This window comes from Chroicocephalus ridibundus, chromosome 5 (genome assembly GCF_963924245.1).
Source record: "Chroicocephalus ridibundus chromosome 5, bChrRid1.1, whole genome shotgun sequence".
Taxonomy (NCBI): domain Eukaryota; kingdom Metazoa; phylum Chordata; class Aves; order Charadriiformes; family Laridae; genus Chroicocephalus; species Chroicocephalus ridibundus.
Window position 1 is genome coordinate 51,658,093 of NC_086288.1, and position 14,111 is coordinate 51,672,203.

General features: G+C 48.3%; 1 protein-coding gene across 2 annotated transcripts in view; it reads right to left on the minus strand.

Annotated features, from left to right (window-relative positions):
- MXD4 (MAX dimerization protein 4) overlaps window positions 1-5,471 on the minus strand; it is a 44,767-nt gene extending 39,296 nt beyond the window's left edge. The window contains exons 1-2 of one of the 2 annotated variants that reach the window (XM_063337155.1): window positions 5,300-5,471; window positions 4,579-4,675 (exon numbers count right to left, since the gene is read on the minus strand). In XM_063337155.1, the coding sequence (XP_063193225.1) occupies window positions 4,579-4,675; window positions 5,300-5,363 (161 nt within the window). In that variant the 5' untranslated portion in view covers window positions 5,364-5,471. Of the gene's footprint in view, window positions 1-4,578; window positions 4,679-5,299 lie in introns of both variants that reach the window. The other variant, XM_063337154.1, reaches the window with a different exon arrangement.
- Between the last annotated feature and the right edge of the window lie 8,640 nt (window positions 5,472-14,111).

Sequence of the window (14,111 nt, forward strand, 5' to 3'; positions counted from 1 at the left end):
TTCCAGATATAACCCTTCACCAGAACAGAGCACCAAGTACAAGTCTATTTATATAACACATGAGCAAAAATATTAATTAATAGATACAGAAGCTATATTTATAAACCGGCATTTGTTTAGCTCCCCCCTCCTTCAATAAACCAGCTCCTAAATTAACGGGCCAAACACACTGCACCACCGACGTCCAATTCCTTGCTCTGCAAGTAAATTTAACCGTGACCTCAGTAGACTGGCATCTAGCACTCTGATTTTAGTTTTCATTTTACCTTATTTCTGACCCTTTCATGTAAAAGCAGCTGCCCAAGCTCCCCCATGCACAGGCAGATGTGCACCTCACACCCACGCACAGCTCAAACCACCCCACACCTGGTAGGTGTCATTACAGCCAGGGCACAGGACAACCCAGTTATCTCCAGGCTTGCTTGGTTTTCTATCAGTGTGCCCTGCCTCCTGAGCAAACGTCACCGAATTTCAGATTTGCATTGTATTCCTCCTCGGCACATCACACACATGTTACCTCTCCATTTCCTTGGATCAAACAGCAAGCTCGGGGGGACTTCTGAATATTTGTGATTAACATTTCCAAGGCACAACTGCACTAAATCCAGCTGCTTGGCTTATGCCTTTTCTTTAATTCCAACCACACATGAACATGAATTATTAGATTGTGTGGCACTCTTGACAGAGAGACACTGCTCTGTGAAGAGGAGACATTTATTATACTGTGGTCAAGCACCTGATAAGTATAACAAGAAGATGTGACCTAGGTTTACCTCCCCCCAAAAGTCCATCTTGTGACTTTCTCCAATCTCCCGTCCTCTTTGCAACACAAGAATACAGCTTCATTTGCCAGAGGATTTTGGTCAAAACCACTGGAGGGGAATAAGTCTGAATCTCAGCTGAGGACACGGTACAAACAGCAAACCGGAAAGACAGAGAAAACAAAGCAGTTTGATTCGTGTGACACGGAAAAGGGCACACCATAGGAAACTGAGTGAGAAGAAAACACATAAAAATCAATTAATTTTAATGTAGAAGTGAAAAAGAAATGGCTAAAAACTGTGTCTGATTGCTACCAATAACCCCAAGAATATTGTTTAGCAACAAACTGCTAATGACCATTTCCAATTTTGATTCAAAGCTATCAGTGGACAAAGCAAAAAACGTTAAATTCCTGCAGTGGACAGAAAGCTTACAGATTTTGGTTAATTAAATGCAATTCTGTTGGTATTTTTCCCTGCATGAATCCAAACCTGTCAAAATTACTTCTCACCTAATTGCAATCGAGGGGCTGGCAAGCTCTTATAGCCCTGACCTGAGCATCCTGTCCAAAGGCCAGGCAGCCTTTCTCTTCCTTCTTCTCCTGCAGGTCTGGGCCTCACCAGCCTTTGACAAGAGGATGAAGGTCTCAAGAAATGGTTTCTTACGTGAACATCACCCACCACCTCAGCAGAGGAAGAAGGCATCCACCAGCGCCCTCGCTGAACAAGAGGGCAGCTGTAATCCATCCCTGCCTGGTCCCCCAGCCCGCAGCCAGCCGGTCAGCACACCTGTACTACACAGGGTACGCTCTTCAGCCCCCACTGGCAGGCAACACGGGAAGAACATACAGAACAAAGAAAGGTACGGCACGCCAGGCTTCCTCACATCCGACAGTTTTTCTCCTCCTCCCTTCTTTTCCGATGTTTTTCGTGCTTTTATAGATGTATAGCTCATAAAGCATGAAAAAAAATAAAATACATTTATATATATCTCACTTTTTAATCTGATCAGATGCTGCAAGCAGCAGGATACAAAAATAGATAATGAAAACAACAACAAAGCCCCTGCAGTTCTGAAACATGCAGTTTTCTGCTCCTTTCCTACTCTTGAAACCTAAAGTATATATTTTTATATGTAAGAAAAACACCACAATAATAAGGCGTAAATTTCAGATATGTACACAATCATGCCTGCCTGAATCTGATGCTCTAAACCCAGCACGTCTGGAAAATGTTTAAAGTGGAACAATATGGACAAACACTTTGCCCAGTGGTACACATCATCCACGACCACTCCAGATCCTCTGAACTTTGGCCAGTCGTCTCCCTCTGTTAATCTTTGAGTTGCTCAGGAAGATTTAACTGTATTATCAAAAATTCAGACTCTAGTCTGGGGCTCGGAGCCTATAGCCTATAAGCTCCAAATAATAACAGACCAGCGATGGTAGCATTAACTTCATGCATTTTAGACTGGATGTTCAAATGTAAGGATAATTTTTCCCCCTCAAATCTAAGCTCACATGCAGGCTTGAGCCGCAATTGCTAGACGGGGGCACAGAGTCGTCAGGTACAATGCAGACGTGCCCACAGGGCCCTGCTGCTGCACTTCTGTCCCTGAAATAGCAGGGTGCTGCATTAAAGCAATGCGCCTCTGTTTCCCTCACCGGCAAGCAAGCACAGTGTCCAGGCAAACCACTGTCCTGCTGGTCGCCACTCCTGAAACCGTTTCTTGACAAGCATTATCCTGTCCCGCAACACAAACTACTCGCCCCTAATCCACCGCAGCTAGAAGAAAAGAAAGTGTAAGTAAATGTATATATCCTGTACTGCAGGATGGCATTTTTGAAGGTTGCCACTGCTCCACAGTGCGAATCAGAGCAAAAGACTGAAGAGGTAAATATAAATCTACAGGCAGAAGAAAAAGCAGGAAGGTAACTGCAAGCAGACATGTATGCCTCAGCTTTAATAACTGGTTAAAGCTTTAATAACGCTAGCAAATCTGTAACCAGAAATCTTTTAATTCTGCTGTATTTGATAGATTACAAATCCTCTCCTAAAAACTCCTGAAAGCAGCTTACAGTTCAGACAAATAACTATTTTGCAGTGGATGACAAGAGACCTAAGAACGGAAACGATGGAATAATAGCTGTGTAAGTAACACAGATTTCTCGAATGCAAGAGACAGAAAAGAAGAAATCCGTACAATTCAATGAGCAGTTTACAGCTGGAAATCCTATGAGACCTGTTTTGGCCAACTGTGGATTTTTTGTAAAGGCAGTGAGCTCACTTTATAAGAAAATAATTAAAAATCTTCAGGAGCAAAGTGTCTCAGGAAACAAGACCCGCCTCCCACTCTTGATGACTTTCTTTTTTAAACTGAACTGACGTCTTCTCTATGCTCCAAGATGAGACAAAGAATTCAACTAAAACAAGAAAATGTAGGAGTACTGCAATTAATACCCCCTGAAATGGTTGCCTTGCTTGCAGTAGGGACATAGGGGAACAATTTGCTCCCCCTCAGATATCTTCAAGACACATTGCTCAGCCACGGCAGGCACAAGCAGGGCACTCAGCAGCTCGTGTTTTTCTCAAGGAGGGAGCTCATCGGCTTTTGATTTCAGTTTGCACCTCCAGTGCCCCACGAGCGGCCGCTGGCCCTCTGCCCCGCACCTCCCCAGCACCAGCAGACACAGCTGCCCGCTGCCCTGCGGGATGCCCACTGGAGGAGCGAGTGCGGAGCAGGCCCGCCGAGACTCACTGCTCGTTTGGAAAACACGTCACGTGCGAGCCGAGTTCATTTTAGGCTATTCTACAGGAGCCACCATCCAGCACGACCGTGCAGAGCAGAGCCTGCGCTGAGGGAAGAGCATCCCCACTCCAGGGCGAAGCAGGCCCAGCTGGGCACGGTCTCCTCAGTCCTCTCCGGAGCAGCCCTGGAAGAGCAAAGCAGAGCAAGGCACAGCACAGGACCGGAGGAGCTCCCAGGCAGGCAGGGGCCGGCACTGTCCCTGTAAGACAGCCTCCTGCACGTACACAGCCGCTGCCCGAGCAGCAAACAAAGCTGCAGAGAGCCTGCGCACAGCAGCCCTCCCGCCGCTCATGCCATCGCAGCACAGGTAGCGGCTGCGGGAAAACAACGAAACCACCACCACCATGACAAAAAGGCGGGCAATAATCACAATAAATAAACCACCGAGCCGTGCACTTTGATGGATCTGCATGCGGCAGGAAGGAGGGCGACCCGATGGTGCAGCAGAAGCCCCAGAGAGGTCAAGTTCACTCCAGCACCTTCTCGCTTCATACCTACAGGAGAAGTTGAAGTGCAAGGAGTGGGTCTCCCCCACCGCCCCGCACATGCTCCCCCTCCCGGAGCCCGGTGCAGCGCTGCAACCGGAGGCTGCATCTGCTCCGGCTGCGATGGGGGAGGCGGCCGGATCGCTGCCTGTGGTTTATAAATAAATGCCGGGTGGTGGTGGTGGGGAAATTAGTGCCATGCAAAGAGAAGTCTGGGTGGCGATTATGGTGTTAAGATCTGCAGTAAAAGCCGCTGTCGGTGAGCGCGGAGCAGAAGGAGCGATGAGGGCGGATGGTTTAGAAGTGCAGTGAGTACTAAGGAGATGGTGTACGCGTGGCAGTGTTTATATGAGAGATCAAAACAGAGCCAAGCCCATCCAGGGAAAAAAAATGGCGACTACCGGGATGGGGGAAACTAAGACACTGGATTAGTTATTATTTTTAATAAATGTATGCGCTGCACATGAGCTAGACACATTGGAAAAGCTGCCGATTCATTCTGAAAAAGCGGTGCGTCTATTACCTGTTATTCTGGGATTTTCTGGCCATGGTGCCTGCCTTTGTTTTCTTTCTGGAATAGTCACTATCGAAGGGTAACACTGATGCATAGCCATGTTCTGCTTCTAGGGACAAAGTCAGCATTAGTGGCAATATATTTTTTTCCATGCATTTTTTTCCTCCTTTGCAGGAACGCTAGGGTAGAGAACAGAATTTTTTCTGGTTGATTTGTTTGGATTTTATTCTGGCATCTCTTAAAGAAGCGAGACCAAAAAAAAAAAAAATAATACAACAACTCGGTAAACCGAAAAGAAAAAAAATAAAAGGAAAAAAAAGTGCCGAAATGAGGAGGATTATTGGTGTGCCCGTGAAAAACGAGGCGGATCATGCAAACCCTTGTCACGCTGCGCTGGGGGGGTGGGGGGAGCACTGCCATACAATTACCCACTGCCACACACAGAGAAGTGTGAGGGACCCTGAGCGCCGCAACACACGCACCGTCCCCGGCCGGAGACTGACAAAAAAATAACCGATTTTTTCTTTAAAAAATAACAAAATAAAGGCCAAGAGAAGAGCACTGCTCCTCCCCCAGCGCGGTGCCTCTGGCCAAGCCCGGGTCGGCCCCGCTGGGCCCGGGGTTGGTCCCCCCCGGCCCGGCCCGGCCGCCACACAACAAAGGCCGGGAGCGGCGGGGAGCGCCTGCGGGGGACCGACCGCCCGCCCGCCCGATCGCCTGCGCCCAGTACCTCGGTCTCTTCTCTCCAAGTACTCGGCCGCTTCCAGGAGAATTAACAGAGAGTTCAATTCCATGGCTGCCTGCGCCGAGCCGAGCCGAGCCGAGCCGAGCCGCCCCTCGCCCCCCGCCGCCCCTCGTCCGCGTCCGCGCCCCGCGCCGAGTTCACGCGCGGGGGGACTTCCAAGCCCCCGGTTATAAGGCACCTCTCTCAACCTACATTTGACACACAGGCGACGGGCGGGCCGCCCGGCCAATGGGAACCGGCGGTTGGGCGCGGAGGCGGGACGCACGGTGGCTGCCGGGCCAACGGGCAGCCGGAGCAACCCCCCCTTTTCCCCTGGCTGGGGCAGGGAATGTTGACAGATCCCCATCGCCGCCTCCGATTGGCTGGCCACTATAGTAACAATTTAGAAGCCGAAGCTTAGCAACAGCACGTGGTGGCCCGGCCCCCGCGCTCGCTGAGTGGCCGGCTTCTTGCATGTTAAGCAGGGTAGCGCCCGCCCATTGGTGCGCGGCGCGACATGCAAATGAGGGCGGGGAAGGGGGCCAATGGGGCGGGCGGGGCGTGCCGGGTGGCGGGAGGCGGGGCGGCAGGATGGGGGGAGCCAATGGGGCGGGCGGGAGGCGCGGCGTTGCCGTGAGGAAGAGGCAGGCGGAGGGGGCGGAGCGGCCCCGCCCCCACCGCCCGCCCTCAGAGGCCGCCGTGCGCCGCACGAGGGGCAGCCGTTACTAACGTTAACGGCGAACCTACCGCCGGGAACGCGGATGGCTGGGCTGGGGGGAAAAAGAGAAAGATAAAAAAGGAAAGAAAAGGAAAAAGGCGTGGACGGAAGAGCCCAGGCGCCTCCCCAGGGCCGAAGCCGGCCCTGGGGAGCCGAACCTCACCCCCGTTACCGGCTCCGGTCAGGCCTCCCCCCACCGGGCAGGGCCGCTGGCAGCGGTTCCTTCCCGGGCCCGCCGGCCCCCGCGCTGTGCCAGCGCTGCCCGACCCGCCGCCACCATGCCGGGGGTGGGGAGGGACGGTCGGGCTCCGCCCCTCCCGGGTGGGCTGCGCATGCGTGGTCGCGGGGGGGGAGGCGGGGCGGGGCGGGGGAGGGGGTGCGGAGCCGCTTCACCGGGATAGAAACCGGAGGCGGGGAGGAGCGTGTGGGCGGTGGAGGTGGCCCAAACGACCCACCGCTCCCCCGGTTCGCTGGTGCGAGGGCGCGATGCCGCGGCCGGAGGGGCCTTCGAGCCTTGCCAGCCGCTGGGCCTGCGCCTCAGCGCCTGTTGTCCCCTGGGCGGTGGGCTGTTTTCACTCAAAAAATTGTTAATTTTTCGCGTAAATGCGAGCGCGTTGCTCGCTGCAGGCCATGGGGAGGGAAGCGGGGCCCGGGGTCCGTGGTAGCCCCAGAGACCCCTGCAAGGAAGGGGAGGGAAGCATAGCAGTGGACCGTGAGGAGACGCTTCCCTGTGACGGTGCCCAGGGAGCTTAGCAAGCATTGGGGGTGAAAAACCAACCTCCTCCCCAGGCGTTGGGAAATGGAGGGCCCCTGGGCATCACTAGGCCTCTGAGTTGGGCCCTTGTGCATCTTAGAGCAAGAAAGGGGCTCTTTGGGTGCCTACTGGGGTTTCTCCCCACCACCAGTGCATGAGGGGTTTCCTAAAACTAACTGACGTTTTAAGCAGATTTCAATTCTGTTTCTCCTTACCATCAGGGCTGTAAGTCAGAGGAATGTTGGCATATGACTACAACTGAAGGAAAAACCTCCTGCTCTTGTAGTGGCAAGTATGACAAGAAGTGAATTGGAATGAAAAAGATGATACAAATGGGATGCCAGAGATGCTGTAAAAATGTGTCTGGCACATATATCCGTGACCCCTTAGAGTGTGCAGGCAAGAGAGGAAAACAGCAGTACTGCAAAAACATGCACAGAGATTCAAAAGAATTACTAAACTGTACACAATAGTCTAACCTGCTGAAAAAAGAAACAGTGGAACTCAGAAACGCAGTCAGAGTTACTGCCAGCTTTCCAACCCTTGCCAGCATATTCAGCTGCCTTTCGTCATCAGGATACACAGAAGCCATCTACCAGAATAGCCTGGCTCCTGGCATGCAGGCTGAACAGGAAGGAGCTCAGCACCTTTCCTGTCCATACCATACTATTTGCGCTGCTAACTTTGCATCCTTATCTCAGATAGCTGCTGCACAGCTGTTGCCTAAAACTGGTTGGTTTTAACATGAGCAAGTAATTTTAAAATAGGCACATTTTAAGCTGTGCTGTGATCACACATTGGTACATCTTCAGGCCAAAAGTGCTGAAGCCTGTAATCAGTCCTCCTGCAGAATAGCACTTGTGCACACAAGTGGTCCCATTGATTTTAATTGAACTATTTGAGTAAGAGCTATTCAGCGTATAGGAGGGTTGCAGAATATTGTCCTGTGTGTTTATTCCTTGGCAGAAGATGTCAGCCACAGTTCCCTTTTAAGAGGATAATAGCGATTCAGATTAAAATAAGGATTATGCTTTACTCTTTTTACATGTTGGTGGTAAAAGTACATATACATTATACCTGATAATTGATTAGTCTGTATCTTGTTGCCTCAGATACACAAGTGTATTGTGGCTCTTGAACATTCCTGAAACACCAATCACATTTTACTGCCAGTTGGTCCAGGCATCAGGGGTGAGACAAAATAAAAGGCTGTGAAGAAAGCAGCGTTGTGACTGTAGTTTAAGATAATTTTGTATCTGCTTGGAAAAGGTATGACTCCATGAATTACAAGGCAGAAGAGAATTTGGTGCATAGATTGCAATGGTGAAAAAAATTGCTGTAACATTTTCCACTTGCTGCTTGAACTGTTGAAATTCTTCTGCGTGTGGGTGAGATAGTACTGTTTTCACTGTAAAGCCATTGAAATTTATGACAGTTTTGCTGTTGACTTAACTGGAAGTAGGTTTAGACACTATTTGACGTTGCTTTCTGTTACGAAATAGCATGAAACCATATATATGAAGGTCTGTGTTGTCCACACAAGAAAGAAAGTTCCCTTTGCCTGACCACATGCGTAGGGCATGTAGTACAGAAAATGCAAAGATATACAGATAAGGCACTGTTGTTCTCTGCTGTGGCCACAGTGGTCTAGCGGTACCTCAGATTTTCAGAGCAGCCATATTTCTTTGTATGTGTGTCTAAACATATCTTAAAACTGTTTTGTACACAGGCTGTGGAATCAGTCATATGTCCAGAAAGAAAGATAAACATCCTAGGTGTATAAACGCACCTGGGTGAAAGTGGGATACACTTGTATGAAAGGCCAGGATTTGGGTATGGATTTACTGAGGTTCTGAAGGCCCAAAGCTTCTCCTGCTCCTCCCCACCACACTATGAACACACATTGTTTGCCTTTAGAAACACAGGAGTCCAAACAAGCGTAGCAGGGTCAGTGCTTGGGAGGGGTACATAGACTGTGCTCGCACCCCACTGAGCACTGCCTTCACTGGACGCTCCTCGGCACTCGGTCCGATCCGACTGCTGGGATGCAGCTGCCTTCACCATCCTGGTTTGAGGGACACAGGACTAATTTCTCTTCTAATGCCTACAAAAACTGCACTTTTAGAAGACTCCAGTGTCTGGATTTGTGAAAATATTTACTTTATAGCCCACTATGGTATGCAGGTTTCAAGGTCTCAGTGTTTCTGAGCCTTGTCCAATGCAGGGATGAGGAGGAACATGACCCGGGCACTTGACCCAACCTGGCCAACAGGATTATTTCATACCATGAACATCACATTCAATATAAATTAGGAAGTTTGCTGTGTAGTTCGCTCTCTCCCTTGATGTCTGCGATCCTGAGAACTCCTTGCCCTGGTGCCGGACCCCTGAGCCCTTCTCTTCCTCCCAAAGCCGTAGCACTCGCAGTGTCCAACATTTGCTGTCCACTGCTGCTTCCTACCGATATAATTGGCTGAGTATTACCCTTGTATATTTTATATTGGTATTAGGATCAATACTGGTTCTTTATTATTATTAATGTTAATTATTTAGTGTTATTCTATTAAATCTCTTTATATTTCGACCGTTGGGTTTCCTTGTTTTTTCCAGATTCCCCTTCCCGAGTGGGGAGGAGTCATCGGGTGATAGAATAATTGTCTAAACGACAATAAATTGCTGTGGGTTTCTCAAACTGTAACACCCTTCTTGCACTCCCTGAGACCCAAACGCAGCAGCTCTAACCACTCCTGGGGTAAAAACCATCAGACTCAATGGGATTGCTCTTTCTGCTTTTAAATGTGGGCAGAAGTATTTTGAAGATGGTTGTTTTAAGGTGATTGAGCACAATTTCACATTGATATTGGCACTTTCCACTGTGGTTCCACTCTTCCCTGCATGGAAGGGCTGCTTTGGGACAAGAGGGGCCACTGAAGCCAGCTGGACTATGCATGTTGTGCGGTGCTGTTAAGGACGGCAAAATAGGGACCCGTGCAGTCACAGAAAACGGCCGATTTCTGTTCATGGTAGCTCTCGACCTCAGGAGTCATAAACTATAGTAGTCTGCTTGAACTATAAACATGTGTGTAACCACACACACGCACCCATACACACATGCAGAGCCCCTGCTGATGAAATCCCGAGTAAACCCACGTGGATTTAGAAAGGACAGTGTGTGGATTGGCTCATACCAAACAAGCGCCAACACACATTTACCTGTAGTTGCATCGACGGAGCTTTCTGTACAGCGTGCAACAGTGTGTTAGAGAACTCAGAGCAGTTGGTAAAACAAAAAAAAAAAAGATCATTTCTCCTAGAGGAATTCAGCTGAGTCCTCAGGAGGCACCACAGCAGCTTTAAAAATGCCTAGAATGAATTGTTCTGGATCTGGTTTTATTTGTGGCAGTGAACTGTAACTGGCTTTGGTGGTGTCAGTATGGGTGCAGAGGTGTAAAATGGGTGTGAAAGAAGATCAACCGAATTACTTTAAGAACTGAAGGACAGGCTCTAAGATATACGTGTGCTCAAAGGCTTTGCAGATTTGCGTCTCTAAATAGCTTTTTTTCCATTTCTATGAGCAAGCAGCAGGAACAGCTGAGTGCTAAAGAAACAGCTGGCCTGCAGTGATAAGGGGTAGCTGTCACTTCACGGTGAAGTTTGAAAAACTTCATATTTAGAAGCAGAAGGGAGAGCCATCAGCAGCCACACCCCAAAACCTGCACTGTTTGCGGTTTCTTCACTGCCTGCACTTTATGATTGGAGTGGTAGTATTTACATGTCTAAATGTTACAACACCATTCTTTTCCAAAAATCCGTCCGGTGGTGTGACATGGCGTATGAGATCAGTGACATCAGAACTGCTGGCTGCCCTGAGCTGTGATGAGGGCAGAGCTCTGAAGTTGAAGATCCATAATTCAAACTTCATTCACTCTTCCCCATGTACAGCCTTAAAGAAATAATTAGTCCTTCCATGCTTTTCAGATTTGGCACATTGCAGCTACTGCAGGTTTCTTTCTTCCATATTTAAGATTCCTTACTGTGTCTTATCCCTATGTCCAGAAACAAGCTTCTTCACTGTGCCTTGCAGTCCATCCCTGTTTCCTTGGGTGTTGCAAGGCTTAAGTGATTAGCAAAGACTTAGTTGTCTTCCTACACAGGAGGGGATCTGTACTCAGAGCTGGCACTGGCAAGTTTCAGCTCCCTGTCTCGGCATCTCAAATCCCATTTAATTTCTCATCTCACCTGTGATTCAGATCATTGACTTTGTTTTCTAAATGCAGAAACCAAAACACCTAGAAGTTGAATAGAAAGAAGTTTCAGAAGTAACAGTTTTGTCAGTGCCCAAGCCCACTTTGAGACACTTTAACTACCTCTACCCTGCCAAATAAAGCAGGGCCAAAGACCATTCTCCATCCCTGATCTCAAATGGCGGATGTCACTGCAGCCGTTTGGCTCTGCTTCTCCTCTGGGCTGCTACATGTGGCTTTTAGTCATCACTTGATTTTATGTGTGGTTTGCTTTTAGTTTGGGGTGGGTTTTTTTAAGTTCAAAGTGCCTGAAGATGTGTGGCAGCCCATCAGAAAGCTGCTTTCAGAGCATAAAACTGAGATTATGTGACATGAAGCTATGTGGGGTATTCGGGGGGCTAAGTTGCTGCTATAACGTTGAGGGACTGTGTGGTGTGGAGGAGCCATGTCTCTGCAGTCTCATTCAGTGTGCCTTCTGGGTTGGTCCTTAGCCCCTTGGACTGTACCCAGGCGTAGGCTTGGAGAGTAGCTTGGTCCAAGGACCAAGACAACAAATAAACAGTAAAGAGGTCATAGGAACCTGTAGACCTGAGTGAATAGACTAGACTATTTCAGTTGGGAGGGACCTACAAGGATCATCCAGTCCAACTGCCCGACCGCTTCAGGCATGACCAAAAGTTAAAGCGTGTTATTAAGGGCATTGTCCAAATGTCTCAAACACTGGCAGGCTTGGGGCATCCACCACCTCTCTAGGAAGCCTGTTCCAATGGTTGACCACCCTCTCTGTAAAGAAATCCGTCCTAATGTCCAGTCTGAACCTCCTTTGGTGCAGCTTTGAACCATTCCCACATATCATATCACTGGATCCCAGGGAGAAGAGATCAGCACCTTCTTCCCCATTTCACCTCCTCAGGAAGGTGTAGAGAACAATGAGGTCACCCCTCTGCCTCCTTTTCTCCAAACTAGACAAACCCAGAGTCCTCAGGCGCTCCCCATAGGACATGCCTTCCAGCCCTGTCACCAGCTTTTGTTGCCCTCCTCTGTATGCATTTAAGGACCTTCACATCCTTCTTAAATTGTGGGGCCCAGAACTGCACACAGTGACTCCCAGGCATTCAGGTTGGTACGTGATGTTCGCTAGCCTAGCTTGCTGCCTGCTCTTGACCAGTTGTTCACTTCACTGAATCACTGGCTTTCCCAAAGCAATTGGATTTCTCCCATTTTTGTTTGGGATCTAGTAAGGCTTTATGAAAACAGACATGCTTGAAAGTAAAATCAAAAAAAATAGTACTTCAAACTGAATGCCAGTCCCTTATAACATTAATTTCTTCTTACTTGCTGTTTATGAAATACAACATTTGTATCTTAGCGTCCTTGAGAATTTGGCTGTGGTGACCTCGAATACCCCTCTCTGCCAGCACTCCCCGACCAGCGAGACGTGCAGTACCCTGCCGCCAGGCCCTGCAGCCATTTCTGTGATCAGGCATGAAATTATTCTTAACTGATTGAAGTGAGGCAGAGATTGAAAAGCTTGAGAGACGCTGATTTACTCCATCACCCTGCTCTGCCTCACCTCTGTTTTACCTAAACCACGCCTGTCAGTTTTGGATAGTGTCATCCTAAAAATCTTTATTGATGCCGCTGGCGTTGGAGCACTTTATGAAAGGCAGTAGTAACACTGCTTTCATTTTAAAAGACAAAAAAGAAATGGGGATGTAGGTGCAACAGCTGACCAGTGTCACTCAGCAAAGGCAGGGGAAGAGCTGGGAAGATGACTGGGTGTCCCAGTCCCCAGTCCAGCACATTCGGCGTTATGATACACTGCAGAGGGAAGATTTGTTATATGATTTTGGATCTGAATCTCAGGCATGTCATGGCCTTGTTACATTCCCTTGGCGTAGGAAAGGGGCCCTTGTGTGCACTTGTATAGCATTAAGCTTCCACAGAATATATAGACTAGTGCAGTGCAGAGGCTTTGAAGAAACCACGACTCAGACCCACTTTATGTTGGAATGCTTTATGGGGGCATGGGCATCTGCATGAGGTCACTGCTTGAATGAGCTAATAAACATTTCTCCGTTATCCAACAAAATTTGCAGTTGGGCCTTCTTGTTACGTTACTTTGATTGAAGTACATTGTATAGCAGTAAAAGCATATTCTACCTTGCTGTGATCATCTTCTAAGCTGCCCTGACGCTTAGCACCACTGTTGTAGAGCAGGACAGAGAAAGGAACAGAGCAAGGCTGTGCACACGTGGTAGCAAACGGGGCTGAAACCAGTCTGCCTTTGGCAAACAGAATGTCCACTTTAAGAGAACAGGGAGGCAACTGTGGGCTTCATGAATAAAATCAGTCAGGGGTGACACAGTCTTAATGGCATCTATCCTCTGCGCATAAAAAAAAAAGAATAATGTTTTCTTACCCAAGGTACCTGCTTCCTTTGTATCTGTGAATCACATCTGCTGAGTTTACAGGAAGAAGCTCCAACAAATTTGTATTGCTCTTCAGTCTGGAAATCCATCTAGATATGGAAGAATGAGTTCATGCATCCTATGGAGACAACCAAATAGTTAGCTGCCATTAGTTTATAGAATAATTACAGATGAAGAACCAAGAAAGAAAAAGTTATATTTACGATTTGAGCACGGAGATCGCTCACCTTAGTGCCTGGACATCCAAAATCAACTGAGTTGTAAGCTGGGGAAATCAGATTTTGAGATGAGAAGAAAATTGGGGGTGGACTCCCGATGTCTTTTCGTTACAGCCATTCTTCAGGAGCCAAGCTATTTGCATACGTATATGGGAGAACAGATTTTTGTTTATGAAAGAACGGGTGTCTGTGACGTATTTACAGGCCTGCAGTAAGTATGTAAGCAAATTGTTGATTTTTATTCCCAGTAGGGAAAAATTAATGCTTCATGTGGCTGACGCAAATCTACCAGCCATAGGATTCTGTCACTTACTGGTATTAGCCATGATGGATCCAGGTGAATCTGTGACGGGAAGATCATAGGTGCATCCCATATTGTACACTAATAATAATACTCTGCATTTCTGTAGTGTGTCAAACTCGCTCATTTTGGACTGCTCAGTCAAGATTTG